At 41.2% G+C, this 25,965-nt stretch overlaps 6 protein-coding genes across 6 annotated transcripts; 2 read left to right on the top strand and 4 right to left on the bottom strand.

Moving 5' to 3' along the window:
* Positions 1-2,953: 2,953 nt before the first annotated feature.
* CLUP02_08517 (uncharacterized protein) lies at positions 2,954-3,115 on the bottom strand (the record flags this gene model as incomplete). The annotated part of the gene is made up of 1 exon (XM_049287506.1): positions 2,954-3,115. A coding segment is annotated over one exon (162 nt), but the record flags the coding sequence as incomplete, so codon positions are not given.
* Positions 3,116-14,124: 11,009 nt separating this feature from the next.
* On the bottom strand, positions 14,125-15,935 carry CLUP02_08516 (uncharacterized protein; the record flags this gene model as incomplete). The annotated part of the gene is made up of 10 exons (XM_049287505.1): positions 14,125-14,204; positions 14,262-14,320; positions 14,411-14,613; positions 14,677-14,703; positions 14,767-14,848; positions 14,942-15,172; positions 15,245-15,330; positions 15,422-15,678; positions 15,747-15,794; positions 15,899-15,935. 10 exons carry the CDS (start codon positions 15,933-15,935, stop codon positions 14,125-14,127), a joined length of 1,110 nt encoding a protein of 369 aa, XP_049144648.1.
* A 183-nt stretch (positions 15,936-16,118) lies between these two features.
* CLUP02_08515 (AFUA_2G17970 family ergot alkaloid biosynthesis protein) lies at positions 16,119-17,135 on the top strand (the record flags this gene model as incomplete). The annotated part of the gene is made up of 3 exons (XM_049287504.1): positions 16,119-16,563; positions 16,625-16,821; positions 16,878-17,135. 3 exons carry the CDS (start codon positions 16,119-16,121, stop codon positions 17,133-17,135), a joined length of 900 nt encoding a protein of 299 aa, XP_049144647.1.
* A 791-nt stretch (positions 17,136-17,926) lies between these two features.
* On the bottom strand, positions 17,927-18,675 carry CLUP02_08514 (uncharacterized protein; the record flags this gene model as incomplete). The annotated part of the gene is made up of 2 exons (XM_049287503.1): positions 17,927-18,219; positions 18,279-18,675. 2 exons carry the CDS (start codon positions 18,673-18,675, stop codon positions 17,927-17,929), a joined length of 690 nt encoding a protein of 229 aa, XP_049144646.1.
* A 1,116-nt stretch (positions 18,676-19,791) lies between these two features.
* On the bottom strand, positions 19,792-22,834 carry CLUP02_08513 (woronin body major protein; the record flags this gene model as incomplete). The annotated part of the gene is made up of 5 exons (XM_049287502.1): positions 19,792-20,411; positions 20,601-21,088; positions 21,145-21,195; positions 21,587-21,644; positions 22,735-22,834. 5 exons carry the CDS (start codon positions 22,832-22,834, stop codon positions 19,792-19,794), a joined length of 1,317 nt encoding a protein of 438 aa, XP_049144645.1.
* A 59-nt stretch (positions 22,835-22,893) lies between these two features.
* On the top strand, positions 22,894-25,130 carry CLUP02_08512 (uncharacterized protein; the record flags this gene model as incomplete). The annotated part of the gene is made up of 9 exons (XM_049287501.1): positions 22,894-23,004; positions 23,054-23,099; positions 23,165-23,416; positions 23,505-23,582; positions 23,615-23,686; positions 23,734-23,967; positions 24,013-24,069; positions 24,137-25,016; positions 25,067-25,130. The coding sequence occupies 9 exons, from the start codon at positions 22,894-22,896 to the stop codon at positions 25,128-25,130; spliced, it is 1,794 nt and encodes a 597-aa protein (XP_049144644.1).
* Positions 25,131-25,965: the final 835 nt, after the last annotated feature.

The raw sequence follows: 25,965 nt of genomic DNA, 5'->3' as shown, positions 1-25,965 counted from the left end.
CTGCCGCTGTCCCCATCGTCAAGCCCCTTTGACTGTGGATCGGGCAAGGCGCGCCGCTTATCCCGGGAAACCTATGTCTCCGGGCCCGGCTCAGGCATAAGCCTCAAGAACTAAGTTGAATTCATAAACTACTGCCGCGACCATTATTTCGCAAATGATCTCTTCGTCATTTGACTCAGAGCGTAGTTAGTCGTCTTAGACCTCTCTTTCGTCCATATATGCCTTGGAATACTCCTCTAAGGAATTCGTATGGTCTTTTGCCGAGCTCATGGCAGTGCTCCTTAGAATCCTGCCCAGGTCTTCTTATCCTTATTGTTAGTATCCCTATTACAGGGTAGTTAGTTCAAACCGTAGTTAACGAAGAGATTAATTAAACTATATAAATATCTACGTAATAAGTATAAAAAGGAGGTTCTAATTATAAGTTAGGCTAGCTATAATAATTATAAATAGGGCCCCTAATTAGCCCCTACGTAGTCGGCTATATACCGCGGTTAAATTAGACTTCTAATTTAATACTAACTTTCTTTTTTTTTATTAATTTAACCGCTATAGTTAGAGGTATAATTTAACCTTAAGCCCGTTTATTAAGTCGTCTCCTTTTCCCCTTTTTCTTTACTCTTTTTATATAACCTATCCCTCTATTTATATAATAACTTTTTTACTACTTATAAATTACTCTAATCCCTTATTTAGTATTATTTTTAGAAAAACGTTTATAAGGTTATTTTTATTATTAATCTAACGGATCTTAAGTATTTTATACATTTTATATAATTACTTAAGGGCTGTAATATTAATTATAAGCTTCTTTTCTTTTATCGTTCTTAATTTAACGAGGTATTTATATAGCGAGTAAGAATCGGTATAAATAATTATTAAAATAAGTAAAAGGCTAATTTAATTAGTAATTTTCCTTAGCGTTATTAAAATTGTATAAGAGAGGTTAACGCCGTTAACTATATTATAGACCTCCGATATTAGTATACTTCTCGTTATTTACTTATTTTTAATTAATAAGTAATAGATTATATTATTATATATAATAAATTCGCTCTTATTTATACTCTTATTAGCTAGGATAATAATATACTCTAATTATAAAATAAGGTCGTTATTATTTATAAATAACTTATTAATAAAGACGTAGAGCTTATTAATTATAAAGTTAATTAGGTAATAAACGAGACCTCGATTAAGATTTATTTTTTATTACTTAAGCTACTTATTAAGTACCTTAACGTCTCGTTTAGTTAGATCTATAGCTTATATTACCTTAATATAATTAAAAGTCGCCTTAAGCTAATAAATACTTATAATATATACCCCTCGCACAAGCTTAGCTTTATATTATTTTTTAATATTAGTTATATTTAAATTAATAAGGTTAATCTTCTTACCCTACCCTTTTTATTAAAAAATAACGGTTTCCTTTTTAATTATAAAAATCCCGTCGTTAAATATTAGGGGGGTATTTATTATAAGGACTTTTTTTAGCTTTATTATAAAGCCCGCTTTTTAGAGCTCCTTATCCTCCTTTTTTATAAAGTTAATATTAAATAGGCTTAAGATATTATCGGTCTATATTTTAACGATCCTAAATTAGTTACTTTCGTATTCTATAATTAATAAGCACGGGTCGTATATAGAAATAACTATTAATAATTAATTAATATAAAAATCGTAATAAGTAGCTTATTAATAAGTGCCCGATTTTACGAGCCTATATAATAGCTTAAGTACTTTAATAATCGTACTTTCTAAGTACTTATTAGCTATTTCTTTTAGTAAATAGGCTAGGATTTTCTTTATAAGCCCTATAGCTAATTAGGTATAGGCCTAGGTAATATTACGGCTCTAAATCTTATATCCCTTTTTTTATAGTAATATTATTAGTATTATTATTAATCGTTAGTTATAGCGCTATATAATAAGTAATTATATAAATAGCGTCGCTTTTTTAATATTACCGTACCCTTAAATTACGTATTTAAACTTCTTATATAACTAGGGTATTCCTTTCTTTTTAATCTCACGAACTATTCGTAATTTAAATATATAGAGGTTTATATATTTTTCTAAGTCGTATAAGATAAATCAATAGACCCCTTAATTACGAAGAGTATTTATTTTAATAAGATTTAACCCCTATACGGCTTTTTAATAATTACAATTACGCCTTTTTTACGTAATTTAACTACTAGCTCAAAATCGGCTTTCTCTTTTACTATATAAAAAGTATTAATTACCTCGTTATTAATAATAAATTACCGCGTTAGGGCTTACTATCGTAGTCTTTTATAATATCTTATTAGTAATATTAGTACCCTTTTAGTAATTTCCTCTTCTTCGTTATCTATTAGTACTTATTAGTATCCCTATTATAAGGTAGTTAGTTCGAACCGTAGTTAACGAAGAGATTAATTAAACTATATAAATATTTATGTAGTAAGTATAAAAAGGAGGTTCTAACTATAGGTTAGGCTAGCTATAATAATTATAAATAGGGCCCCTAATTAGCCCCTACGTAGTCGGCTATATACCGCAGTTAAATTAGATTTCTAATTTAATACTAACTTTTTCTTTTTTTTATTAATTTAACTATTATAGTTAGAGGTATAATTTAACCTCGGGCCCGTTTATTAAGTCGTCTCTTTTTCTCTCTTTTTTTTACTCTTTTTATATAACCTATCCCTCTATTCGTATAGTAACTTTTCTACTATTTACGAATTACTTTAATCCCTTATTTAGTACTACTTTTATAAAAGCGTTTACGAGGTTATTTTTATTATTAATCTAACAGATCTTAAGTATTTTGCGCTTTTTATACGATTATTTAAAGGCTATAATATTAATTATAAGCTTCTTTTTTTTTTATTCCTAATTTAACGAGGTATTCGTATAATAAATAAGAATTAGTATAAATAATTATTAAAATAGGTAAAAGGCTAATTTAATTAATAATCTTTTTTAGCGTTATTAAAATCGCGTAAGAGAGGTTAATACCGTTAACTATATTATAAACCTCTAATATTAATATACTTCTTATTACCCGCTTATTTTTAATTAATAAGTAATAGATTATATTATTATATATAATAAATTTACTTTTACCTATACTCTCGTTAACTAGGATAATAATATACCCTAATTATAAAATAAGGTCGTTATTATTTATAAATAACTTATTAATAAAGACGTAGAGCTTATTAATCGTAAAGTCGATTAGGTAATAAACGAGACTTCGATCGAGATTCGTTTATTATTACTTAAGCTACTTATTAAGTATTTTAATATCTCGTTCGGTTAGATCTATAGCTTATACTACTTTAATATAATTAAAAATTACCTCGGGCTAATAAATACTTATAATATATACCCCTTATGCGAGCTTAGCCTTATACCGCTTTTTAACGTTAATTATATTCGGATTAATAAGGTTAATCTTCTTACCCTACCCCTTTTACTAAAAAACGACGGTTTCCTTTTTAATTATAAAAATCCCGCTATTAAATACTAAGGGGGTATTTATTATAAGGACCTTTTTTAGCTTTATTACGAAGCTTGCTTTTTAAAGCTCCTTATCCTCTTTTTTTATAAAATTAATATTAAATAGGCTTAATATATTATCGGTTTATATTTTAATAATCCTAAATTAGTCGTTTTCGTACTCCGTAACTAGTAAATACGGGTTATATATAGAAATAACTATTAATAATTAATTAATATAAAAATCGTAGTAAGTAGCTTACTAATAAGTACCCAATTTTACGAGCCTATATAGTAGCTTAAGTACTTTAATAATCGTACTTTCTAAGTACTTACTAGCTATTTCTTTTAGTAAATAGGCTAGGATTTTTTTTATAAGCCCTATGGCCGATTAGGTATAGGCCTAGGTAATATTACGGCTCTAAATCTCGTATTCCTTTTTTTATAATAATACTATTAGTACTATTATTAATCGTTAGTTATAGCGCTATATAGTGGGCGATTATATAAGTAGCGTTACTTTTTTAACGTTATTATACCCCTAAATTACGTATTTAGATTTCTTATATAGCTAGGGTGTTTTTTTCTTTTTAATTTTACGAACTATTCGTAATTTAAATATGCGGAGGTTTATATGTTTTTTTAGGTTATATAAGATAAATCGATAGACCCCTTAATTACGAAGAGTGTTTATTTTAATAAGATCTAATCTTTTATACGGCTTTTTAATAGTTATAATTATATTTTCTTTACGTAGTTTAATTACTAGCTCGAAATTAGCTTTTTTTTTTTTTATATAAAAAGTGTTAATTACCTCGTTGTTAGTAATAAATTGCTACGTTAGGGCTTATTATCGTAGTCTTTTGCGACGTCTTATTAGTAGTATTAGTGCCCTTTTAGTAATTTCCTCTTTTTTATTATCTATTAATATTATTACGACGATTTTATTAAGGATAATTTCCTATACCTTTACTACGGGTTATATAGTTTCCCTTAGCTCTTCTTTTTTTTATAGGTTAGAAATTACCTCGTTAGGATCTATATAATACGGTTTAATTATTATAATTAATATTTTAAGTAGCTAGTTACGATTTCTTATAACTATATAAGAGCGCTCGTTAATAGAAATTAATTTATATAACCTAGCCTACTATTAGGTAATTTCGTATTATATTTATATATTTAAATTTAGTAGTATATTTAGATTACTCTTTATATCGGGCTTATTACGTATAATAATTACCTTATTAACTTACCTTCTTATGCTTACCTTACGTAATACCCGTATTACTTTTTTAACTACTCGGGCTCGTTAGCTTATACTTAGTAATAGTAACGAGGCTAAGGTCGTTTTTAAATATACTCTAAATATTAATAGCGTTAGTATAAGTCCGTTAGGCCCTATAGTATTATTATAGTATTTAAGTACTATTTAGAGGTATTCGTTATTAATAGAATCCGGATTTTCCTTTTTAATAATTTTAAACGCCCTTTTTAACTATTAATATGCCCTTTTTACCTTTTTAATACTATAGTACGCTTTAACGGGTACGACTTTTAGCTATATACTATAAGCCGTCGTATTATCCCTAAATTCTATTAACTTAAAGCTAGTACTAGCATTAGTTCTAATACCGTTTAGCGGTCCTTAGTATATATTAATCTAGCTTTTTCGTAAGGCTACTTATACTATTTTTATTTATAGATCCTAAAAGAATTGCCTTATTTAGAAAGATATAGTTACGTCGATTATATATAGTACTAGCCGACTATTTAAGTAAAAGATATTAACGACGATTTCCTAGTTAAAGTTAAGCTTATTACGCAATTTAAACTTAAATTTACGTAGGCTCTGCGCATTTATTTAGTATTAATAATATACTTTTATTAACTACTCTAACGCCCCTATTTTGATATTATTATTATTTAATTATTTTAAAAAGTTATATAGCCTCGTAACTAACGGGTACCCAAATCACTAGTATAGTTTTCTAAGCTTACTTTTTATTAAGTAATTAATTAACTTCGTATTATTAATAAGCTTTATAAATATATACTCTTATTATCGTTCGATTATCTTAAAGTACTTATTACTAAAGATTCTATTCCTCGTATTATTAAATATAATATCTAGTCGATCTATATTTTTTAAATATAAGAGAAATAGGGTATTAATAAGTAAAATATAAAAAGTTATCGTTCCGAAGTATATTTTTATTTTTACTATACTTAGGGCGACGATTTCCTTACCTAAGCTAAAACTAATTTTTATAATACTTATTATTAACGTATTAAGTATTACTAACGCGATCTTTTATAGCGCTTAGAATTACCCTTTTCCTCTAGTTAACTATTATAATACCTTAATATTTAGGATAATCTTATAGAAATTATCTAGGCCGTACTTTTTACTTATATAAAATACTTATACGAGCTTAGTATTCGAGGGATCTAAGTAATATAAAAAGGACCCCTCTAGCTACCCTTAGATTTATTTAGTACTATATTCTTTCTTTTTAAATATTAAGAAAAATAGCGTCTTCTTTTTAATTATTAAAAAAATAGGCTTCGGCCCTATTAAATTCGCCCTTTTGGCCGCCTCCGTATTTATTATCTAAGGGACTTTCCCTTATTATTTATAAATAAAAGCCTACTTATTAAAAGCTTTTATTACCCTCTATTCGTTTAGCTTTATATATCCTCTAGAGGCTAATAAGGTAAAAAAAGAGTAGTTAATATTATTAATTTTGTTATAATCTAATTCGTTAATATAGGGGGTAAGATCTTCCTTATTTTCCGAATCTTTTATAAAGGGTATATACTTTAAACCGCTACTTTAGCTACCGTTATTAAGTTCCGTACCCCCAGATTTACCCTTATATATAACAAGGAATTAATTAAACTAACGAGGGCTAGTTTTACTATTTACTACCCTTAACTTTTTATATTATTTATATAATTTAATACGCTCTTCCTTAGAGTAATTACTTAACTAATATCTTTTTTTTTTATAAATATAGTATTACCTCTTCTATTACCCTACCTATAAATTAAATCTCTACTTATTTAACAAATCTAGGCCTCCTTATTAATAATTACCGTATTTAGCCTCTTTTCTTTTTTTATTATATATTTAATTAATTTAATATTATTAATAAGGGCTATTATATACTTAGAAATAGGTTTAGTATAGCATTTTTATTTTAATATTAAAGCTAGATCTTAGCCTCGAGTAGAGCGTCTCGTAGTCTTTAAGTACTTAGTATAAGGTTATTTTTACTTTTAATATACGCTAAACTATAGTATAAAAATATCTAACTTTTTACTTATTTATCCCCTTATTTAGCTAGGTTTTTACTAGCTTATCGATTCGATTAATAAGCTTTTTAAAGATCTTTACTTATAATTTACCCTCTATTATCCTAGCTATAAATATAAAAAAAATCGCTTATAGCTTAGATAAGAGCTCTAAGTTCTTATTATAAGTCTCGAAGCGGCTTCGGATTACGTTAATTATATTAAAAAAGTCGTTTTAATCGAGATTACGTACTACTTTATAATAATAATTAGAGGCTTTACTTACGAGTACGATATTTGTTACGAAGGTAACTTTGTTTACCTTATTATTCGCCTTATTATCAATATTACGTAAGCAAACTATATACCATATTAATCTACGATTTCTGTAGATTATTATAGGTATTGATTATGTAAGCAATACTGCTTATATAAGCTTACGTGAGCAATGGAAAGTACTGGAAAGTAACTGAATAATCTGGAATTTACTCGAGGCGGAATTACGTACTACGATTACGCATTCACTTACGTATACGCTTATTAATTATATCATAATTAATAAGCAATGGAATATTCTAGTAGGAGGTTTTTATGCCTATATATAGGCGTGTATTTGCCTACCTAGACCTTTCGTTAAGCAAGCAACTTCTCATATAGTAATTTAACTATATTACTCTCTTTACTACAAAAACCTCTTTTATATACGCTTATATCCCCTATATTCATATATTCTTGCTTCTATATGAATATTCACTTTTTATATTCTTTATAAGAATATCCCGCATTACCTCGTTAAAGCTATACGTGCTAGAATATTAATTACTAAATAGTATTAGTATTCCCTAATTCTAACTTTTTTATAATAATTATAAAATATCGTTAGGGTTTTTTATAAGACCTTATACTTCCCCCTAGAGTATAATTTCTTTTTTAAAAAGATCTTTTTAAGGTTTATAAATTACCTCGTATTTATTATTAAATTTTTAGTATTTATATACGATCCCTACGTTACTACGTATTATTAATAACTTCGGGTCGTTTACCTCTTTTTTTATTAGCTAATCGGTGCTAAATTTTATATTAGTAGCGGTAATAAGTTATAGATCGAAATAAGTAGAATTATTAATTATTATACTTTTAGTACTATATTTTGCCCCGGTATATCCTTTTATAATAATAGATTTTTATTAGTAATTATAAAAAGGAAATCTAAGTTGTTTACCCTTTTTTTAAATTCGTTAAAACGATTATACGCTCTATTAACTTATACTTAGTTCTATAGTACGAATTCCTCTTTTATAATTATTACTATTAGTATTTTATATAGCTCTCGTAATTATAATTACGCTAGTAATACCCCTCGCCTATAAAGGAATTTATTAACTACTTTTATAATTCTTAAGCTTACGCTTACGAACTATTCGTTTAGCTAATAACTAAGGTTATTTACGATCTTATAAAATAGGGGTTACCCCTATAACCCCTTTTTTTTATAAACCTTAGTTAAATAGATTAATATTATATTAATTTACTTATTATTAAGCTAATCCGCAATTCTATATATCTACGTCCCCTAATAATCCGGGTTAATATTTACTTACTTATAAGGGATTAAGATTCTATTTAAAATCGGGTTTTATCCTCTTCTTTTTTACCTTAACTCGCTAAGGGTCGTACTCTAACTTATACTTATATTAGTAATTATTAACGTATTTAATTTTAATAAGGATATATCTAATCCGCGCGCTAATTATAATAAATCCGTACTTTTATTACTTAACGAATTTATTAAAATCTAAGAGATTCCCGCTTTCTCTTACCGTCTTATTACTACTCTCGTTTTTATTATTTTTAATAATTATTACTACCCTTTTAAATCGCTAGTTATTATACTTATTAAAATCCTCTTTTTTATTTAATATAAAAGGGTAGGTTTTAATAATTCCTTTTTATAATAATAATAATAGACGTTTATATTATTATAAGAAGATATAGTAATTAATCTTAGGATCTTTATTAGTTACCGATTTCCGCTATCCTATATATTTCTAACTTCTTAAGCCTCGTATTTTTTATAATTTCTAAATAGCTTCTTTTTTTAACTTACCTCTTTTAAAGTAGTATTTTATAAAAATAATTAAAAATAAACGCTAAGTAGCTCGTAAAGGAGCTATATAAGCTATTAAGAACCGTATAAGCCGTTAAGTATAGTTAACGAAATTAAGCCCTCTTTTTTATAAAATTATAAATTTTAAAGACTTATTAAAAATACCTACTTATTATTTATATATAATAAGGTTAAATACCTTAAAAATCTTATTTTTTATAACCTCTCGGTACCCTATTTTATATTTTTTAAGTAGTTTTTTTCGTAACTTAATTATAGTTAAGTAATTATTATTTATTAATAATCCCTTTTATTACTTGGTTAATTTTTTAAAATTAATAATCTTATACCGGGAGCTAGTATAAAAAGAAGCTTTTTAGTAGCTTTCTAAAGGATTTTTTTTTTCTTTTTAAATCTTTATCTTTTTAGCCTTTTTTTAGGTTAATAATAACTCTAGCGGGAGGTTGTAGGATTATTTTAGAATAGCTACTTTTTTTTTTAAATTAATCTCCAAGGTCCGTAATACTCTTAATTCGATATTATTAGGACCTCTAAATCCCTTTTTTTTTTTAGACTATTTTTTATATTATATTCCTAAATAATACCCGGGGGGTAGTTAAAAGAGTTATAAAGAAGTTATTTAGATTATAGGCTTAAAATTATACTTATAAAATCCTCGTAATAATAGACTTTTTTATATATTATAAATCTCTTAGCTTAATAACTCTTATAGGGTTACCTTTATTACTAAGTAAGAATATTTATATTTAAAAATCCCCTTTTTTAATCGCACGGTACTTTTTTAGATTATATTATTAAGCTCGTTCGTTATATTAATTAATTAGGTAAGTAGTCGTTATATAAGTATTTCTTTTTACTAATTTAACTAATTAATTTTTAATTACGGGCTAGCTATAAAAAAGTTATTTAATAAAAAAGCTACTTAGAGTAACGGTAAAAGGCTAGTTATTTAAATAGTTCTATTAATTAACGTAGTTTAATATAATAAACGTCGACCTCTTATAAATAATAAAGGGCTACGATTACTTAATTCCGTGCGGTATTTAAGAATTACCTCTTTTTTCGTTAATTTCTATAAGGTTAATTAGTATAAATCTCTTATCCTATATAATATTAAAAGGTCGTCTTTTTTATATAACAAAATACCTTACCGATCTATAATAATAGAATTTAATTACTAATTAGTATTAATATCCCTATTATAAAATAGTTAGTTCGAACTATAGTTAACGAAGAGATTAATTAAACTATATAAATATTTACGTAATAAGTATAAAAAAGAGGTTCTAACCGTAAGTTAGGCTAGCTATAATAATTATAAATAGGGCCCCTAATTAGCCCCTGCGTAGTCGGCTATATGCCGCGGTCAAATTAGACTTCCAATCCGATACTTATATTTCACGTTTCTCAACAGTTACGAACTGTAGATTCGCTACCAAGGGCTCTACCTTTACTTATAAGCGATCTGCTAGCTTGCTTTGAACATTTCGACCTCCTTCTGCTCTTCGATATCGACAACGACTGCGGATTCCATTACAATGTTGGCATACGAGGTAATCTTGATGATGATTCGCTTCCTCTCCTCGGATAAAGCTCGAGTGTGTCCACTGCACCAGGATCTATGGATACGCGGGCAACTTGCGCCTCCATACCCGGCCCCAGCTACAGTCTCGGAGAGAGCTCGTTTGTCGATGCGAGAAATCTCGACTCCGCCAGTGTGTTTTCTTTACGTTTGCTGAGATGATCACGGGAATTCTTCGTCCTGTCTCATTAGTCGTTGTCTCAACTACTTCCCACAGATCAAACTACCTTACAGTCACGAATCGCCTCACGCACTTTAAAATGATAAGGCACTTATGGGGTAATTACTGTGGTTACCTTTTATTTTCTACTTGACCGGCCGTAATTATCCGTAAAGTATACGCATTCAATCTTGAATACCAAGCATTGGTTATTTGCGGGGTAATAATGAGAGCGTACGGTCGATATAAGGTGTTAAAGTAGACATGCCTTGATGTTAGGTGGCTGACCGCCATCGAAGTTGGCCACCCGGAGAGTCCCTTCGCTGACTTTGACATACTCCATCCAGGCCGCGACCACAGTGTGACGAGCTATGTGACGAGCTGAACAAGTACCGCAACTCTGAGTTCCGAATCACCTTCTTTAAGCCTAGTTGCGTTGGGATATTGGATGCAGTGATCATTTCCCAAGTACATCGAGATGGCAAATCAGTCTTCGGAGAGTTGGTCGTTGCGAGAGTATAGGACAAGTTGACGTTCAGAATTGGTCAGGAGGTCATTCTCTTCTGTATTGGAAGAGGGAAATAATTTCAGAAGATGGTCCCCAGCACCCACAAGCTTTTTCGACTCTTCAATCGTCTTCTGCGGTGCGGGGTCGTGGAGCCCAAGTTTTAGGAGCTCATTAAACACTATTTTACCCAGATCAGCACTTCTGTAAGCTGGTGACTTTGGAAGTGCTAAAGACTCACCTTTTCGGAGGATTGATGCAAAAAGCTCCAACGCTTTAAGTGCATCTTCTACCTTGGGTCTGAATGAACCTACATGTAGTAGCCCCCTTTCTCGCCATATCTTGATTCTCTTTTGGATCGCCGGCCAGGATTCAATCTGAGTCCCAGCCGTATATCTAACTTCGAGAAATGCTACCAAGCCCAATCTGAGCTTGTATATGGTATGAAATTGCTCGCATTCTTCCACCAGTTTTGTTACCGAGTCAATCGGTCTCTCCTGGTCCATACTCGCCGTGAATATGGAACGAAGTGATGACGATAGTTGAACTTTGAAAATACGTGTAAATGGGTCGGGCAAAATGCGAAGGAAGCAAGAGTGACCTATAAGTAGGCCAGAAGCCCTCCTCATTGCATCGGCCTGGAGATGCTTCACACAAAGAGATTGTATGAACCTGGCAGCAAGGTGGCAGCACCGATAGAACAGACTGAACCCTCAACGAACCGAACTTTTATTCTTATCCTTTGTCTACCTAGGTATGTGTACGTTCAGTCTTTTGGAAATTGGTCGAATCTCAAAACGTCCTTGCACTGGCCAGAGCCGCCTGTGGCGGTTTCCTAATCCTTTGTCCTTCAACCAAGGGCCAACGTTCACTGTTCAAGAGGTCAAGAGTATGACGAAAATCGAGGCGTAGTTTCCTCAAAGTCATTGCTCCAGAGTTGGTGACTCAGTGGGATGCAGTCGAACAGATGCGGGTACACGATTGAGGGGACGGCTGGTGGTGTACCTGATGATTTGAATCTGAACGTCATGTGGCACTGTCACAAGCACGCGATAAAGAAACCCAGAACATCATAGGAGTTTCCTCCTGGGATATGTAAACCATCAGCCCGAAGACACACTCAAATCACTGTCTCTGCTTTTCGTTTGCAGTCTTACAACAGAAAGAGGCTATGGAGGCTGACCTAGTGGGTATTAGGGGTGCACATCATATAAGTTCTTAGGCACCGGTCCAGTGGAAAGGAGGGGAGGTGAGGTCTGGGGGGTTTGAATGCTGGACACCCCTAAAATCGAAAGCGAAAGCGTTTTCTGTCCCTTCTCAAAAAAATTTATGGAAAACCGCATCTGTGGGAATTATGCCTTGATACCTATGGGCACATCTTTAGCATCGCTCTCAGCGGCCCTTTTGGTGTTGGGTGGGGCTCGCTACAGGGACCGTCCCGATGAACCAACCCCCAGGCCTAGGCCCCGATATGAGCCGGGAGGGCTACGCCGAGCCGGAGAATCACCGTCGTGGCCATACATATGCCGAGAAATTCTTCCCAGTTCACTCAAAGCGGCAAGTAGTTGTATGGCGCTTTCTAGTCGTGACGACATGCATCGGCACCTACAGTACTTAAATGAACTTGCGCGGTCTCTTGCCGCGCTGAAGGTAGTGCTCCTCGTAATGCCCTCCGTAGAATTGCCAGAAAGCATCAACGGGGGTTATTATACTTGCATGCGATGTTGCTCTGCAATTTCCAAAGGAGGAATTTCTGATTTAAGCGTTATGTTTACTCACCTGTCTTCAGCTGCGAGCTACCAGCTACTACCTTGCCTTATGCTTAGGTCCTTCCGCTCTCCAGAGCCGGCGACGAGTACCTTAGACACTGGGTGCCATGTCAATTTTGACATCGTCGGCACGTACAACTAGAAGAATATCCCAAATCAGACGCTTCTTGTTGTAGCGTTAGGAGGCAGATAAAAGACAAAAGCAAAGAGCATGAGAGACGGGGTAAGCCAAATCTATATGCCGCGACCCGGGACCCCACCCTGCACGGGAGGTCCGGGCTCGGGTCGGGAAAAGAGGGTCCAAAAGCTACAACCGCCCGGGCCTTTGTGAGTTGCTTTCTCGAAAGCTTCAGGCGTGTTGTTGTATCGACATGACTTTCGCGAATACTAATGCATGATGCAAGAGTATAGTGCGCGCTACTCCGTACTTTTAATCGCTCATGAATGCACGGGGCGCCGTATTGTGTCGCGAGCATGCTCGTTCAATGCCTTACTCCTAATTTACCCAGAAGAGAAGCATCTGACAGGAAGATGGCAAGGTTTGGCTAAAGTCACAAGGTCGATGATCTGTCATCCTGATCGAGTGGCTTGAGCCGAATAATTGACGGAGCTCATCAAGTCCCTGAACCATGGTGGCAATAACTATTCTAAGCGGTCTACACCTAAACATGCGCGGACACCCCCCCCCCCCCCCCCCAAAAAAAAAATGGGCGCTGGGCGCTGGGACTTCTGTCAGTACATACCTCACTCTTATATAATAGAGGGAATTACTTGATTTATGAAGGATGCTCGATTGTTGATTGTTGAGGAGAAAGCCTGCAAGATGCGACATCCCGTTTCGCGAGCCCTTTCCTGCATCCGGCGTCCAGTGTGACATCTCGATGCGTCTTTTTCTCATGAGCGGAACATATTATTTGATAATCATGCTGTATTCTTCAATATTTATGATGTTTTTCTTCTTCCTTTTTCAGAGCCCAATAGTTATAGCTATTTGTTGAATGAACGACAAGGTGAGCCACATCTGTGGTAAAATCTGTCCAGAAACCTTCTGGCCAAATGAACGAGCCGGAAAGCGCCCCATTCTTCGTAGTAGCTCTGTTTGTCGTGTGCCTGTTTCCCCCAATTTCCGTGCATTCTGAGATGCAACAATCTTCCCCTTAGACAACAGACGACATTTATATCTGCGGGGCTGATCTAGGGACTGAAATTGGCGAGGGACATCGACGAGTCATCCTTAAAGGTAATGCCTCTGTCGGCGAGGGACATAGGTGAGCCTTCCCCAAGATTCATTTCGATTTTTTTTAGCGATTGATATAACTCTGAATTGTGACCTGGCATATCCTCGCGTTCGACCTTTTCCCTGTTATTGGCTGCTCCCGTGAGTATGTCTCTCACTGCATTACCTCAATCAGCAATCTTTCTAATATTGCTTTTTAAAATTGGCACTATATTACCTTTTTTGAAATCGGTTATAACGTACTCCAATCTCGCCTTCTCGAGTATGTTGCACTTGTCTTCGTATTGAGTCTTTCGCGCCCTCAAGACCAGCCACATGGGGGCATATGTGTACCAATCCTCAGGGTAAGCCGCAGTGCGTTCGAAGATCTGTTCAATGACTTCTCGGCAATCATCTAAAAGAGCCACTGTATCTTCGCCGGTTGATGGAGGAGGTTCTTGTTGGCTCTCCCCGAACAGTCACCAGTGAGTGAACCCTTGTGAAGGCTGATGTAGTACATACACGTTTACTTTCGGATTTGTGTATAGGGCGGCATCCTATGTGGCGGTTTACCCAGTCCATTCAAGATTTTCGTACGACCATGGACCGGGCCACAACACGTCAGAGGACAGAAATGCAACTGGGTTTCGAGAGACTTCTGATGGCAGCATATTTTGTCGAGATGCGCATGACCAACCCATACTATAACTGCTTTACCGCGATTCCATGAAGCATCACCAATGATAGCGATACGAAGATGTGTTACGTGATTCAGAATAAATAGTCTTTGAGCACGCGTAAACATGTTCAACCCGAGCTTGAACAGAGGGATCAACGAAAGATCGTGGACTCTGCGCGGCGGCAAGACCACCATTGAGAGAGGTTACCTTGACGGAAGCCTCACCTGCAGTAGCTGAAAGAGGCCACAGAGGCATAGCTCCCATTGGGCTGGTGTTGCTGTTGATGAGGACGGCATGTATGAATTTGGCACCAGTCTCATGATCCATTCGAAGCGAACAAGGTCGCCTGTTCAGTGGCTTTCGTCAAGGAGCACATGAACCTGGCAGCTATGAAGGCGGCGCATCGTAGGCTTGGTACTTTCTTCTATTCGATGCCGCCAGAAGATTCTTCCACAGCCATTCTTGGAGGGTTCTCATGGGCTCATACGTGTCGAGTACATGGCGCTGCCAGATTGCAATAGTTAAGCACTCACGACGTTGCGGCAGCATATAGTTACCTACCTCCAAAGTACAATTAATCCGGATGTGGGTATACAACGCCATTACGCGGAGCAGACGAGGGCTCACATAGAGAAAGCGAAGCGCAACTGCGCTCTTGAACAGTTGCTGGAGCAATGTCGATGGAGATCATGGGATGAAAGTCTAATGAGTACAGACGTGCCAAGGTCTGGATCTCAACACCACAGTATACCGATATCTTCGGAGAGCTCTTGCGTGGAGGTTTGATGGCCAACATGAGTCTTTGAAGGTTCTCTCTGGAGAGCTCAGCTGGGGGTTTCTCCCGGGCCTTTCCTGGCCATGACTGAGTTCATTCTGGGTATGATGGCGGTGACAACGATGACAGGCACTCAAAGCCCTACTGAGGGATGTGTAGTGTACCGAGAAATTATGGTGCCGCTTGACAAGCGCTGTCCACAGATGTGTCCCACAAGCTAAACCTTGTTATCTGGGTATAGCTGTTGAATGAAGCGGCCAAAACCAAATGAGACAAAATCAATCAATCAATCAATACGAACGACTTGCGTCCGAGTGGGTCGGTTGACTGTCATCTTTGTACGGGTCGTAGCATCTAGTCGGATCTTAAGTCCGCAGCGGCTTTTAACTCTTAGCTCCGTAGGGTAATCGAAGCAGTTCACGTTACAGCGATGTAGTTTTTCTCCCCTTTCTTTCGTTATACTAAATGATTGGAATCAGTTCAAGTAATATCAAACGGCAATCTGGCAAGCGCAGCAATGGAGAGAGATCGCCCGAAAATAGTGTTGATCATTGGTGGAACTGGTAAAGTTGGCCGACAGCTCACCAAGCTGTTTGCGGCGACGTCAGTCCAGGTCTATCAAGCCTCCCGCAAAGGGTCGGCAACGACAGAGGCGGGCGCCGAGAACATCAAACCGATCGCCTTCGACTGGGACGATAAGAAGACATGGAACACGGTTCTGGAAGTTGGCGCGACGAGCGTATTTCTGGTGGCGCCACCAGGGGGTCCTTTGCCGCCGGTGGAGTTGTTCATTGATCAGGCGCGACTCAAGGGACATGTGAAGCGATTCGTTCTGCTGAGCGGGAGTCCGGTCGAGCCGGATATCAATAGTCAGGGGATGGGCCGACCTCATGCCTATCTGAAGCAACTTGGTGAGAAGGGCGAAGTGGAATGGGCAGCGATCAGACCGACATGGTTCCAACGTAAGTGCGCGCCTATTCCTAGGGAAGATCTGGGGAAGTGCTATTGCTGATCACTGGACAGAGAACTTTGCGGAATTAGAAAACTACCGCGGCTCTATTGTGAAAGAAGGTGTTATCTACTCTGCCACCGGGGACGGGAGGATTCCCTGGGTTGCGACAGAGGATATTGCTGCGTGTGCTTTCCAGCTACTTACCCAAAAGAGTGCTCCAAACGACGAGTATTTGATTCTTGGGCCCGAGCTACTCAGCTACGGCGATGTAAGTGCAGTCGTCTAACTAGACCTTCTCGCAGTAGGAGTAACGATGGTATACAGATCGCCGAGGTCCTTTCCAAAACTCTCGGCCGCGAGATCACGCACAAGAACCTCTCAGTTGACGAGCTTGTGGATTACTATGTTCGACAAGGTCTACCTACGCACATTGCGGAGATGCTAGGCAACGCAGACTTGGCTATCAAAAACGGGAGTGAGGACCGGATGAACAGCGTTGTTGTCGAGTTGACAGGGAAACGCCCATCACGATTTTGTGACTTCGCGGAGAAGAATAAGACGACCTGGGCGTCACAAGCCTGAAGGGTTTGTTGATCTAAATATGATCATCCAATATGAACAACCTGAGATGGATGATGATTGTACGGCAACCGTATCTGAAGGGAGATGCGAACTTTCCCCCTATTTCACATATTGGCAGTGTACCGAAGTGCTCCTAATTGGACTAGAGGATATCCCAAAGCCAAATAGACGTGAGACAAATCTTCCCTTGTTCAATGCCTCTCTTGCGCTTCTTTCAAGCTCATGTGCGCCGACTCGCTTAGTCTCTTCTTTCTCCACGACAAATATAGTAGCGTTTCCGCCACGCTATATCCACTCCCAGTCGTCGATGACATATGCGTAGCCGGATTCAACGATTCCTCCCTGTCCGTTGATGGAAACTACACTGGCCGTCAAGTAAAAACGCGAGGCCATCGCGTAGGCATTGGAAACCGACTCTGATGTTGAATACGTAAGAAGACAGGTAATCGGGGAGCCCGCATCATACACGTTCATATACCACGATTGATTCTGAGATAAGTGAAGAATTCTTTTCCGGAGCTGCCTGGTCTAGGTAAACCAGCCAAAAGCAATAGTCGCATTCCTCGCAATTACCAGTGTTCCACTGTGTTTCCCAAGTCGCGATAGTACCCGTACTTTCCCAAGGCCGACGATGGTTTCCTGGCAGCTGATTCGAAAAAGCCCGTTGGTATCGCTGTCTCCTCCTTTAGAAAGCAGCGACTGTCGTTCCATCCACTTCTCTCTGCCGAACCAAGGAGAAAAAGGAGATGGAGGCTTGGACTTCCGGGAACCGAACTTTTCGCAGGACTGGTTCAGTGAATATGCTGGTTTATCAATCCACCCCCTATGGCACCTTTGCTCACAGTCTCCGCTAGGTAAGCATCGGCTGCCTCATCACTCTTCTCAGAGAACACGAAAGAAGCGGACTCGAGGAGCAAGAGGCGCATCGGAATACCGAAGAACATGTACCAGCCGAGGTCAGATCGTGGACCCAGCCTGATGTCGTAGTCTATCTCGATCGGTGAGCCTAGCGGCAAGGGATCTTTTCGAGTGGCTTCGTCGCCCCTCAGCCGATTCTCAGCTCCACGGAGGAGTATTGATGCCACTTGGTTAGGTCGGTCAGTATTCCAAACCATTACTATCAGGATTGGTGCGGTGATGTACTTTTCCCGAGATAGTGGTAGAGAACTTTGAGGTCGTGGACGAAGTTAGCTTTCTCGCGTTCACCTCCCATTGAGATTCTCTCATCGATAGCTCTCAATCCGGACAAAGGCTCAGGTCGATCACAGTTCGTCTTAAGGTGCCTATCGAGCCAGTTCCTAAAATGAACCCACAGATGGTCGACTATGATCCCCGCTAGGTGATAAGGGATTTCGCCAGGATACTTCACGATGGATTTGAACACTTTGTCGCATTCCCGTATCATTTCGGAGGGCTGGTCGGCAAGGACCTGGGTGTTGAAATCACTAGGAGCCATGACTATCGTTTGGGATTCGGTAGTTTCGTTACCGGGTACAGAGATGTTTTTGAAGAATAAAGAGGCTATTTTGGATAGAAACATGGCATCTTTTATAATCCAGGAAACTCTACCACTCTTTGAGCATTCGTTGTGTCCCCGTAGGTATGACTCTGTTGATCATGAGTTCACGATCATTGAGCTTGATAGCATCACCACCGAACACGCCACGATTCATATTCCTCTCCTTCTTTGTCTATATAACGATCTTTTAAACCGCCCTACTCGGAGGGAACGATTGATGAAATCCAAAAAGTGTTCACGTCCTGGCTTAAAAGGGTGGGGGGACCACATGTGGCGGTTTCCCAGACCTCTGTGCAACCACACGGTAAATTCACCAGTCTTTCGACACTCGCCTTCTGACAATAAATACGAAAACATTCATCCATTCACCACAACTCGAGTCCCTACCGCCACAGGATAGATATAGGCTTGAAAAAGAGGCAACGTTCCCACACTCGCAAGTTCAACTGAGGCATTTCCCAAGATATGATTGACAGGTGACGACGCCACGACTTTGACGGTCAATGACGGTCACAATGACTTCTATTCTTCTCATGATGAGGTGGTGTATCGAGAGGTCGAATGATGCCTGTAATGTGCTGCCCATGAGTAAACATCACTACAGGAATCACACAACGCTCTGGAGGCGTGTGAGATTTAGTGGATGAACATAGTAATTGGTCCATGTACCCTTGATGACTGGATGGGAGACAGTAAGGAGGGAGAGCAGCGACTCGCGCATGTCTCTGAAGATGCCTTGCTGTACGACAAGCACGCACTTCCAACCACAACTCCTCGTCCCAAAGGCTTGGTCAGAAGCCTGACAGAGGTCTGGTGTGCTGCTAGAAGCCCCTGTGCTGAGCTTGGGTTATACCAAGTATATGTAAGAGTTAGTAAGGCACTTCTTGAGAAACGAAAACAAGAGCACAGAGCATGACAAAGATCACAGGGAGCATATTTGAGACAGTATAGTGTAGTACCCAACATATGGATTACAGATCATATACAGAGCTACATATCTACGTAAAAGACTCCTGGATCCTTTATCCGTTCTGTTTTTATCCAAAAATCGACTTCAATTTCTTCCATTACATCTGATCATCTGTAATTCGTACATGACATGTTTGCTAGATAAACCATTGACATAGCGTGATACGCTTACAGACGGGAGCCGTGGATGACCTTGACGTCGACGGCGAGCTCACGGCCAGCATCGTTGAGGACAAGGACGCGGACGGAGCCACGGCCGGACTCGAAGGCGTTGTTGAGGCGGGACCAGAGGTCGGACTGGTCAATGACGGGCAGGCCCTGCTTGACGTCGCCGGTCTCGGTCATGGCAGTGACGTGACCATCGGAGAGGTCGAGGACGCGGTACTGCTTGAAGACGGGGCCGAGCATGGTCTGGACAACGACGCTGGGGGCGGGGTTGGCGATGAAGGAGGACTCCTCGTGGAGCTGCTTGGTGAAGAGGTCGACACCGAGGTAGCGGTACTGGCCGGTGGCGGCGGAGGTGGAGATCTTGATGACCTGGCAGGGACGGCCCTGGAGCATCAAGAAGTCGCCGAGGCGGATGTGGTGGCAGGGGATGGTGACGGTGTTGGGAATGCGAGGGGCACCGGAGCCAGAGCCGGAAGACTGGCGGCGGGGGGCGGAAGCGGCGCGAACCTCGGAGACTTCGTAACGGTCAGCATGACCATGATGATGATGGTGGTGATGATGGGGGTGAGCAATCTTGTCCGCCAGCTTGTGAAGGCCTTGACGGAAAGAATGGTAGTGGCCTGGTGGTGCGAGCACCCTTCAGTGTCGGTCCATAGATTGGGGGGACGAACGGCGCAACCAAAACACACACACGCGCAGACACACAAAGCCCAACAAGCATTGGACGGACAGACAAGCCAGCAAGCACACGCACGCACGCACAAAAGGGGGTCAAGCAGAGCACTGGGGAGGGGGATTTCTCGACTTACCATCGTCGTCGTAGTAACCCATCTTGGAAGACTTGTGTTGGGGCTTGGAGACGTGAGTAGGCTCGATGGTCTCTTCGGTAACCGTGATGGTTTCCTTGTACTGCTGAGGACGGGGGCGCTCAGACTCGACGGTGTACTCGTCGACGTGGGAGTGCTGGTGGTGGGAGTGGTGATCCGAGTGGTGGTCGGAGTGAGAGTGGTGGTGGTGGTGGTGGTGAGGAGCCGGGTAGGTCTCGACGGTGACTTCCTCCTTGTGGTAGGTAGGCTGGAAGCGTTGACGGTACTGGCGTTCGATTTTATCAATCGGGTTTACCAGGTGCTCGTGGTGACGGGTGTCGATCTCAACGCGAGTGTCGTGGTGGTGGATGCGAGTGTCGTGGAACTCTTGCTGAGTGGTGTATTGAGAGGGAGCAGGAGCAGGAGCGGGAGGGGCAGGGCTGGATAGAAGGAAAAGAAGAGAGAAGTCAGTTGATGTTTTGATGGGGGAGCTTGATGGGGAAGCTTTTTCGCTCCGGTTGACATATTTGACGTGACAAGTGGTTACTTGGCCAACATGGGACTAGGGGGGCCGGGAGGAGGCGTCCAGGGTCCATGACTGGCGGCTCGTAATGGGCAAGGAGGGAAATTTGGCGAAATACCGGGGCCCGAGCTGAAGCGGTCCCGAGCCGGGGTGCCCAGTGGGAGGAGAGGTAGGGGTGTGTGGAAGAAGGAGGAGGAAGATGGGTAGGTAGGTGAGAGACGGTTGCCAAGGGGAGGAGAAGGGGCGGTGACCGGAGTGACGCGAGTGGGTATGTGTTGTTTTGAGGTTGCATGGGAAGAGGGAAGCGGGAGTGAGGGGGCTGGATGAATCGATCGATGCCATGCCATACATAAGCTGTCATGGGCACATCCGGCCGCAGGTAGAGAGAGAGAGGGTTGGGCAGAGAGAGGAAGAGAGAGTGATGGACAGATAGACAGAGAACGGATAGAGAAAGACCAAAACATACCGGTACTCCTCACGGTAGTTGTGGGACTCGTAGTGGACACCGGGACGGTGGTAGTGTTCTTCGATGCGGACCTCTTCTTCGTAGCGGTGCTGCTCTTTCCGAGGGGGAAGAGGCTGCTGCTGCTGCTGCGGCTTTTGCTGCTGCGGCGGCTGCGGCTTCGACTCGGCGATGGTGGTGAAGGAAGAGTATTGACTTTCCTCCCGTCCGGGCTTGTTGGGCTTCTTCTCGGGAAGTTTGATCTCAAGCTCTTGATGTGTCTGAGTGACTGTTTGGGTCTGGGTTTGTGTCTCACTCTCCTTGTAGGTGGAGGGAAAGACGCTAAAGGGGACGGGGACACGAGCTTCAAAATCCAGATTGGCGGCTCTGGGGGCGCAGAGAGGAGAATCTTCTAAGCGTTCCTGAAGTGAGGAAGGCAAAGAAGAGTATCCTCTTGCTTCGTTTTCCTAGAAAAACAAAGGGGAAGAAAAAGGTGGAAGAAGCCGGTCGTTCGAGTGACACGCGCTTCTGCTTTTCTCTTCTCTTTTGGATTTGGAGGAAAGGGGGTGTGCCGACAGAAGGGTGAAGTTGGGCAAAAAGGGCGATTGAAGCTTTGAAGATGGATGGAGAGGAGAGAAGAAGGAGGGAGAAGAGGGTCGTTGGAGATGTGCGATGCGGATTGGGTTTTGAAGACGGGGGGTTTGGGGGGTGATGGTTGGACCGAGCAGCAGAGCAAGCGGCGAGCGAATGCAGTCCTGCAGAAAACGAGGGTTGCGAAGGGTTGCCGGGGCAAGGGGTGAAATGTTGTGAGCGTGTGTCTGTTGTGTGTCTGACTGTCTGTTGTGTGTGAGAGTGTGCGAGTGTGTCCTCTTGAGACTCTGGACTGGTATCTTGGATCCAAGTGGGACTGGAGACTGGGATCAGTGTCTTTGTGGGTGGATGGACGGCTGGGAGTGGATGCGGAGGAGGCGGGTTGGATGATCTGGATTGGACAGGATTAGATCGAGTGTGTCTCGTTTTCTGCGAGAAAGATATCAAAAGATGTGAGAGGAGAGAGGAGAGACCAACCGAGAGTCTGTGTTCTGTCTGATGTGGGTTCAAGTTGTGATGGATGGTGTGCGAGGGTGAGAGATGAGGAAGATGCCTGCAGAATGGCAGAAATGGCAAGGTACGGATAATAGTGAGAAAGACGAGTAATTCCCAGCAAGAGAGGTGGTCAAAGTGCGCCGTGTGTTGTGAGGGAATGTTGACATTGGCCCCCGTCTCCTGCATCAAACCAGCAGTGGATATTCCGTTTGTTTATTCCGCCCCGAAGAGGACTAGTCTGGGGGATGGGAAGTGGAGATTTGACATGGGGTGAACTTGGGAAGGAGAAGCTCGGAGCTGCAGCTCGAAGCTTTGACGCCCTGAAAATGTGTACATCGGTACAAGCCACAACTACTGTGTGTATGTACTTGGTTGCCTTGAACGCCTTGCATCTGAGGTGTCCAGGCCAACGGTACCCAAGTCAGGCACCAGTTTTGCTCCGGCGCCGCAGGTACCGGGCACCACTGCACACTTTCCCATTCTCCATTTCGATGGCGACCTGCCCGACTGTTTGAGGTGAGGTGGAAACGTACTTTACCGACCAGTACAACGCTACGTGTAACGTACCTGAGCTAATGGAAGGAACCTCGGATACGTACTCCGTACCCGCTGTCTCGTTCCTCCCGTCCTTCCTTTCCCATCTGATTCTGACTGCCCGTGCCCGCACATGTCGCACACCTCACCTCGAAAAGCTCTCTCTTCCGAGTCTCACTATTCAATCACTGCGCCTAATCACCTCAATTGTCAGCCCGACAACTTCGATATGGGGTCAATTGATTCAATGGCCCATCTTCATGCAAGTAATAACTATTCCAGTCATTCACATGCGATGGAATGTCATCCTACTGCATGCAAGATGCTGCCGACTCGATGGACCACCACAGCACCAAAGCTTCCACAGAGCAGAGCTCGGCTCTCCCACACCACGCACTAGGTACACATGCGCACCCACACATCTTTCCCTAGCGCTGCAAAGTGTGCCAGGCAATGTCGGCAGTAATCGCACCTCCAAGACGCCCGCTTGCGCAAGCTCCAGCAGTGGACCTTCCAGCATTGATTATTGACAACCGTCCTGGACAAGTTAGAGCTGCTGGCCCGACCGCCGCTGACCAGCTTCGTCCTCGGCTGCTCGTTTCTGGGTCCTTCCCTTCACACCAAGATTACAGGCGCCGTGGTCGATCAGCAACAGAATAACCCCAACTTTGCTGGCTGGGCTGGCCTGACAAAACACCCGAGGCTGGATCAGAGAAGAGGAAGAAACTGGGACCTTGTGGTGCCGGGAAGAGGGAACCCCGGATTCTCACAATCGGCCAGAATCTGTAAATTATTATGGTATCCCATGGCCCACAGACATTCCCACTCAGGCGCCGTGATGGGCGCCACAAGTTCGAGAGGCGCCAGTCTATGGACTCATTGGCTGTGTTCTTGAGCATGAGGCGACGAACAAACACTAACGATGGGCCGTGTCGAATGCCTCCATGCGTCCAGCTGCATTGCTGACGGCTGTCGCGAATTGCGCTGATGCTCCCGACCTTACGAACTACGCTCTGTGTATGTCGCCTGTCACATCTGGCAGCTTGTTGACACGCTCGTCAAGTTACGGATACAACAAACAAAACACCGACTTGGGGCTGGGTACGAAGATCGTCGTTTCGCCCACGGCCCAAATGCCCGCTATCGACCGTCTGCATGGTCCGCATAGCCTGACCGCGGCAGCCCGGAAACTCAATTGGCCAGTCGTGGAGCTTCCCCAACCACTTTTCAGCTGCAATCGCCCTTCCCGGCCACTTGTTTCCAGGGTTCTCAGGCCGGCGGCTGCTGCTGAGGCCCTGCGAAAATCAGCAATCGACCACTTCTCAAGTTCTCACACCAATACGGGGGATCCAATACTGGGTCTCACACATCGTGGAACACCTCCATTGGACTGTCTGTCTGCAACCGCCGCACAACTCATGCAAGTCGACGGTCGCACATGCAAAACGAGGCTGGCTGGCGGCTTTGCTTTTTCCAGGGAGGCCTACGACGTGGCCAAGGCAAAGTACCCTACCTGCGGTCCTGCCTACCTCACGGATCCCGCCCGCAGCGCCCGAGTGGGGCTTCAAACCATTGATGGATCTCAGCAGTCAGATTCCCCATTTCCCCTGGATCCATCAGAGAGTCATGGACACGCTGCTCCGTCCCAGTCTTGCTCTCCTATGAGACTCTGGCACTCTTCAATGGGAGAGGTTGGAGCTATTCATAATCACCAGCCTCCCCGTCCTTGGATCATCCCAATTGGCATCATATTGTCAATGGTTTCAAACCAAAGCCATCAAACCAGACGAACCGGTCGGGGCACACGGGCGGGAGCTCCCCTGCAAAGCACCTGGTTGCCGTGACGACTGACTGGCCCCGGCTCCCGCGCTAACTGTAATTGAGTACCCTTTCTTCGGCACTGGACGACCATCGCTCTCCGCCGCCGACGGGATCGAACAGAGGATAACAGATGTGATTATGTGGATGGATCACATGAAAGTCAAAAGAGTTTGGGAATATTTCTTGCTATTGGCGGTTAAACAACAGAGTCATGGGGCCGCTGTAGGGAGGATGCAGGAGATCGTCGCTTGAAGAGGTCAGAAATGGCAGTTGGTCAACGAATTTGAGGCCGAAACCTCGAAGTGAAAGGCGATATCAGCCACGTCTCTGCGAAAGGCATAGCTGATATAGTCTATGCCGGCTGAATGTCCATGGCACACATTCTTCCTCGTTGAAGGCCAAGACTGGTGAACAATGGCTTCGCTGCGCGGGTTGACGCATCTAGTAGAGCCCATGCGCTGCCTGTGTTCAATTGTGATTTTGAGTTGCTTTAGAAAGTGATCGTCGACCTATAAATTTGAAGACCGCACTGGAAACTGCCATTATCAAGTACGCGCTTGAGCGGTTAGGCATGGGCACTATATCCGTCAAGCTATTGATACTACTTTGCAATCATTTTAAGCTGCTGAGCCGCACCACCTATAGAGTGGCATGTCGTAGTGGCATGCTGCCAAAACCATCATCAAGTGTATTGTCTTGAATGATAGCCGTCCTTTGATGGAAAGCGTATAGCCTTTTCCTTGATTCAAGGCTTTGTTGATTCAAGCATTAGGACCCATGTGGTTCTGAAAGATCCATCGAATATTGGCAAGCCTTGGACTGGTTGTATGATTAATTCACTTACAACGTTTCGAGTGAAACTTCAGAGACAAAGACCTTATTGCATCTTACTTGAGTTGGCATATGTCACCACGAACCGGTGGCACGGAGCTCTAATTTAGTATGACAGCTTTTCGTCTTTG

This window comes from Colletotrichum lupini, chromosome 4, assembly GCF_023278565.1.
Source record: "Colletotrichum lupini chromosome 4, complete sequence".
NCBI lineage: Eukaryota > Fungi > Ascomycota > Sordariomycetes > Glomerellales > Glomerellaceae > Colletotrichum > Colletotrichum lupini.
This window is presented reverse-complemented; position numbering and strand designations above follow the sequence as displayed.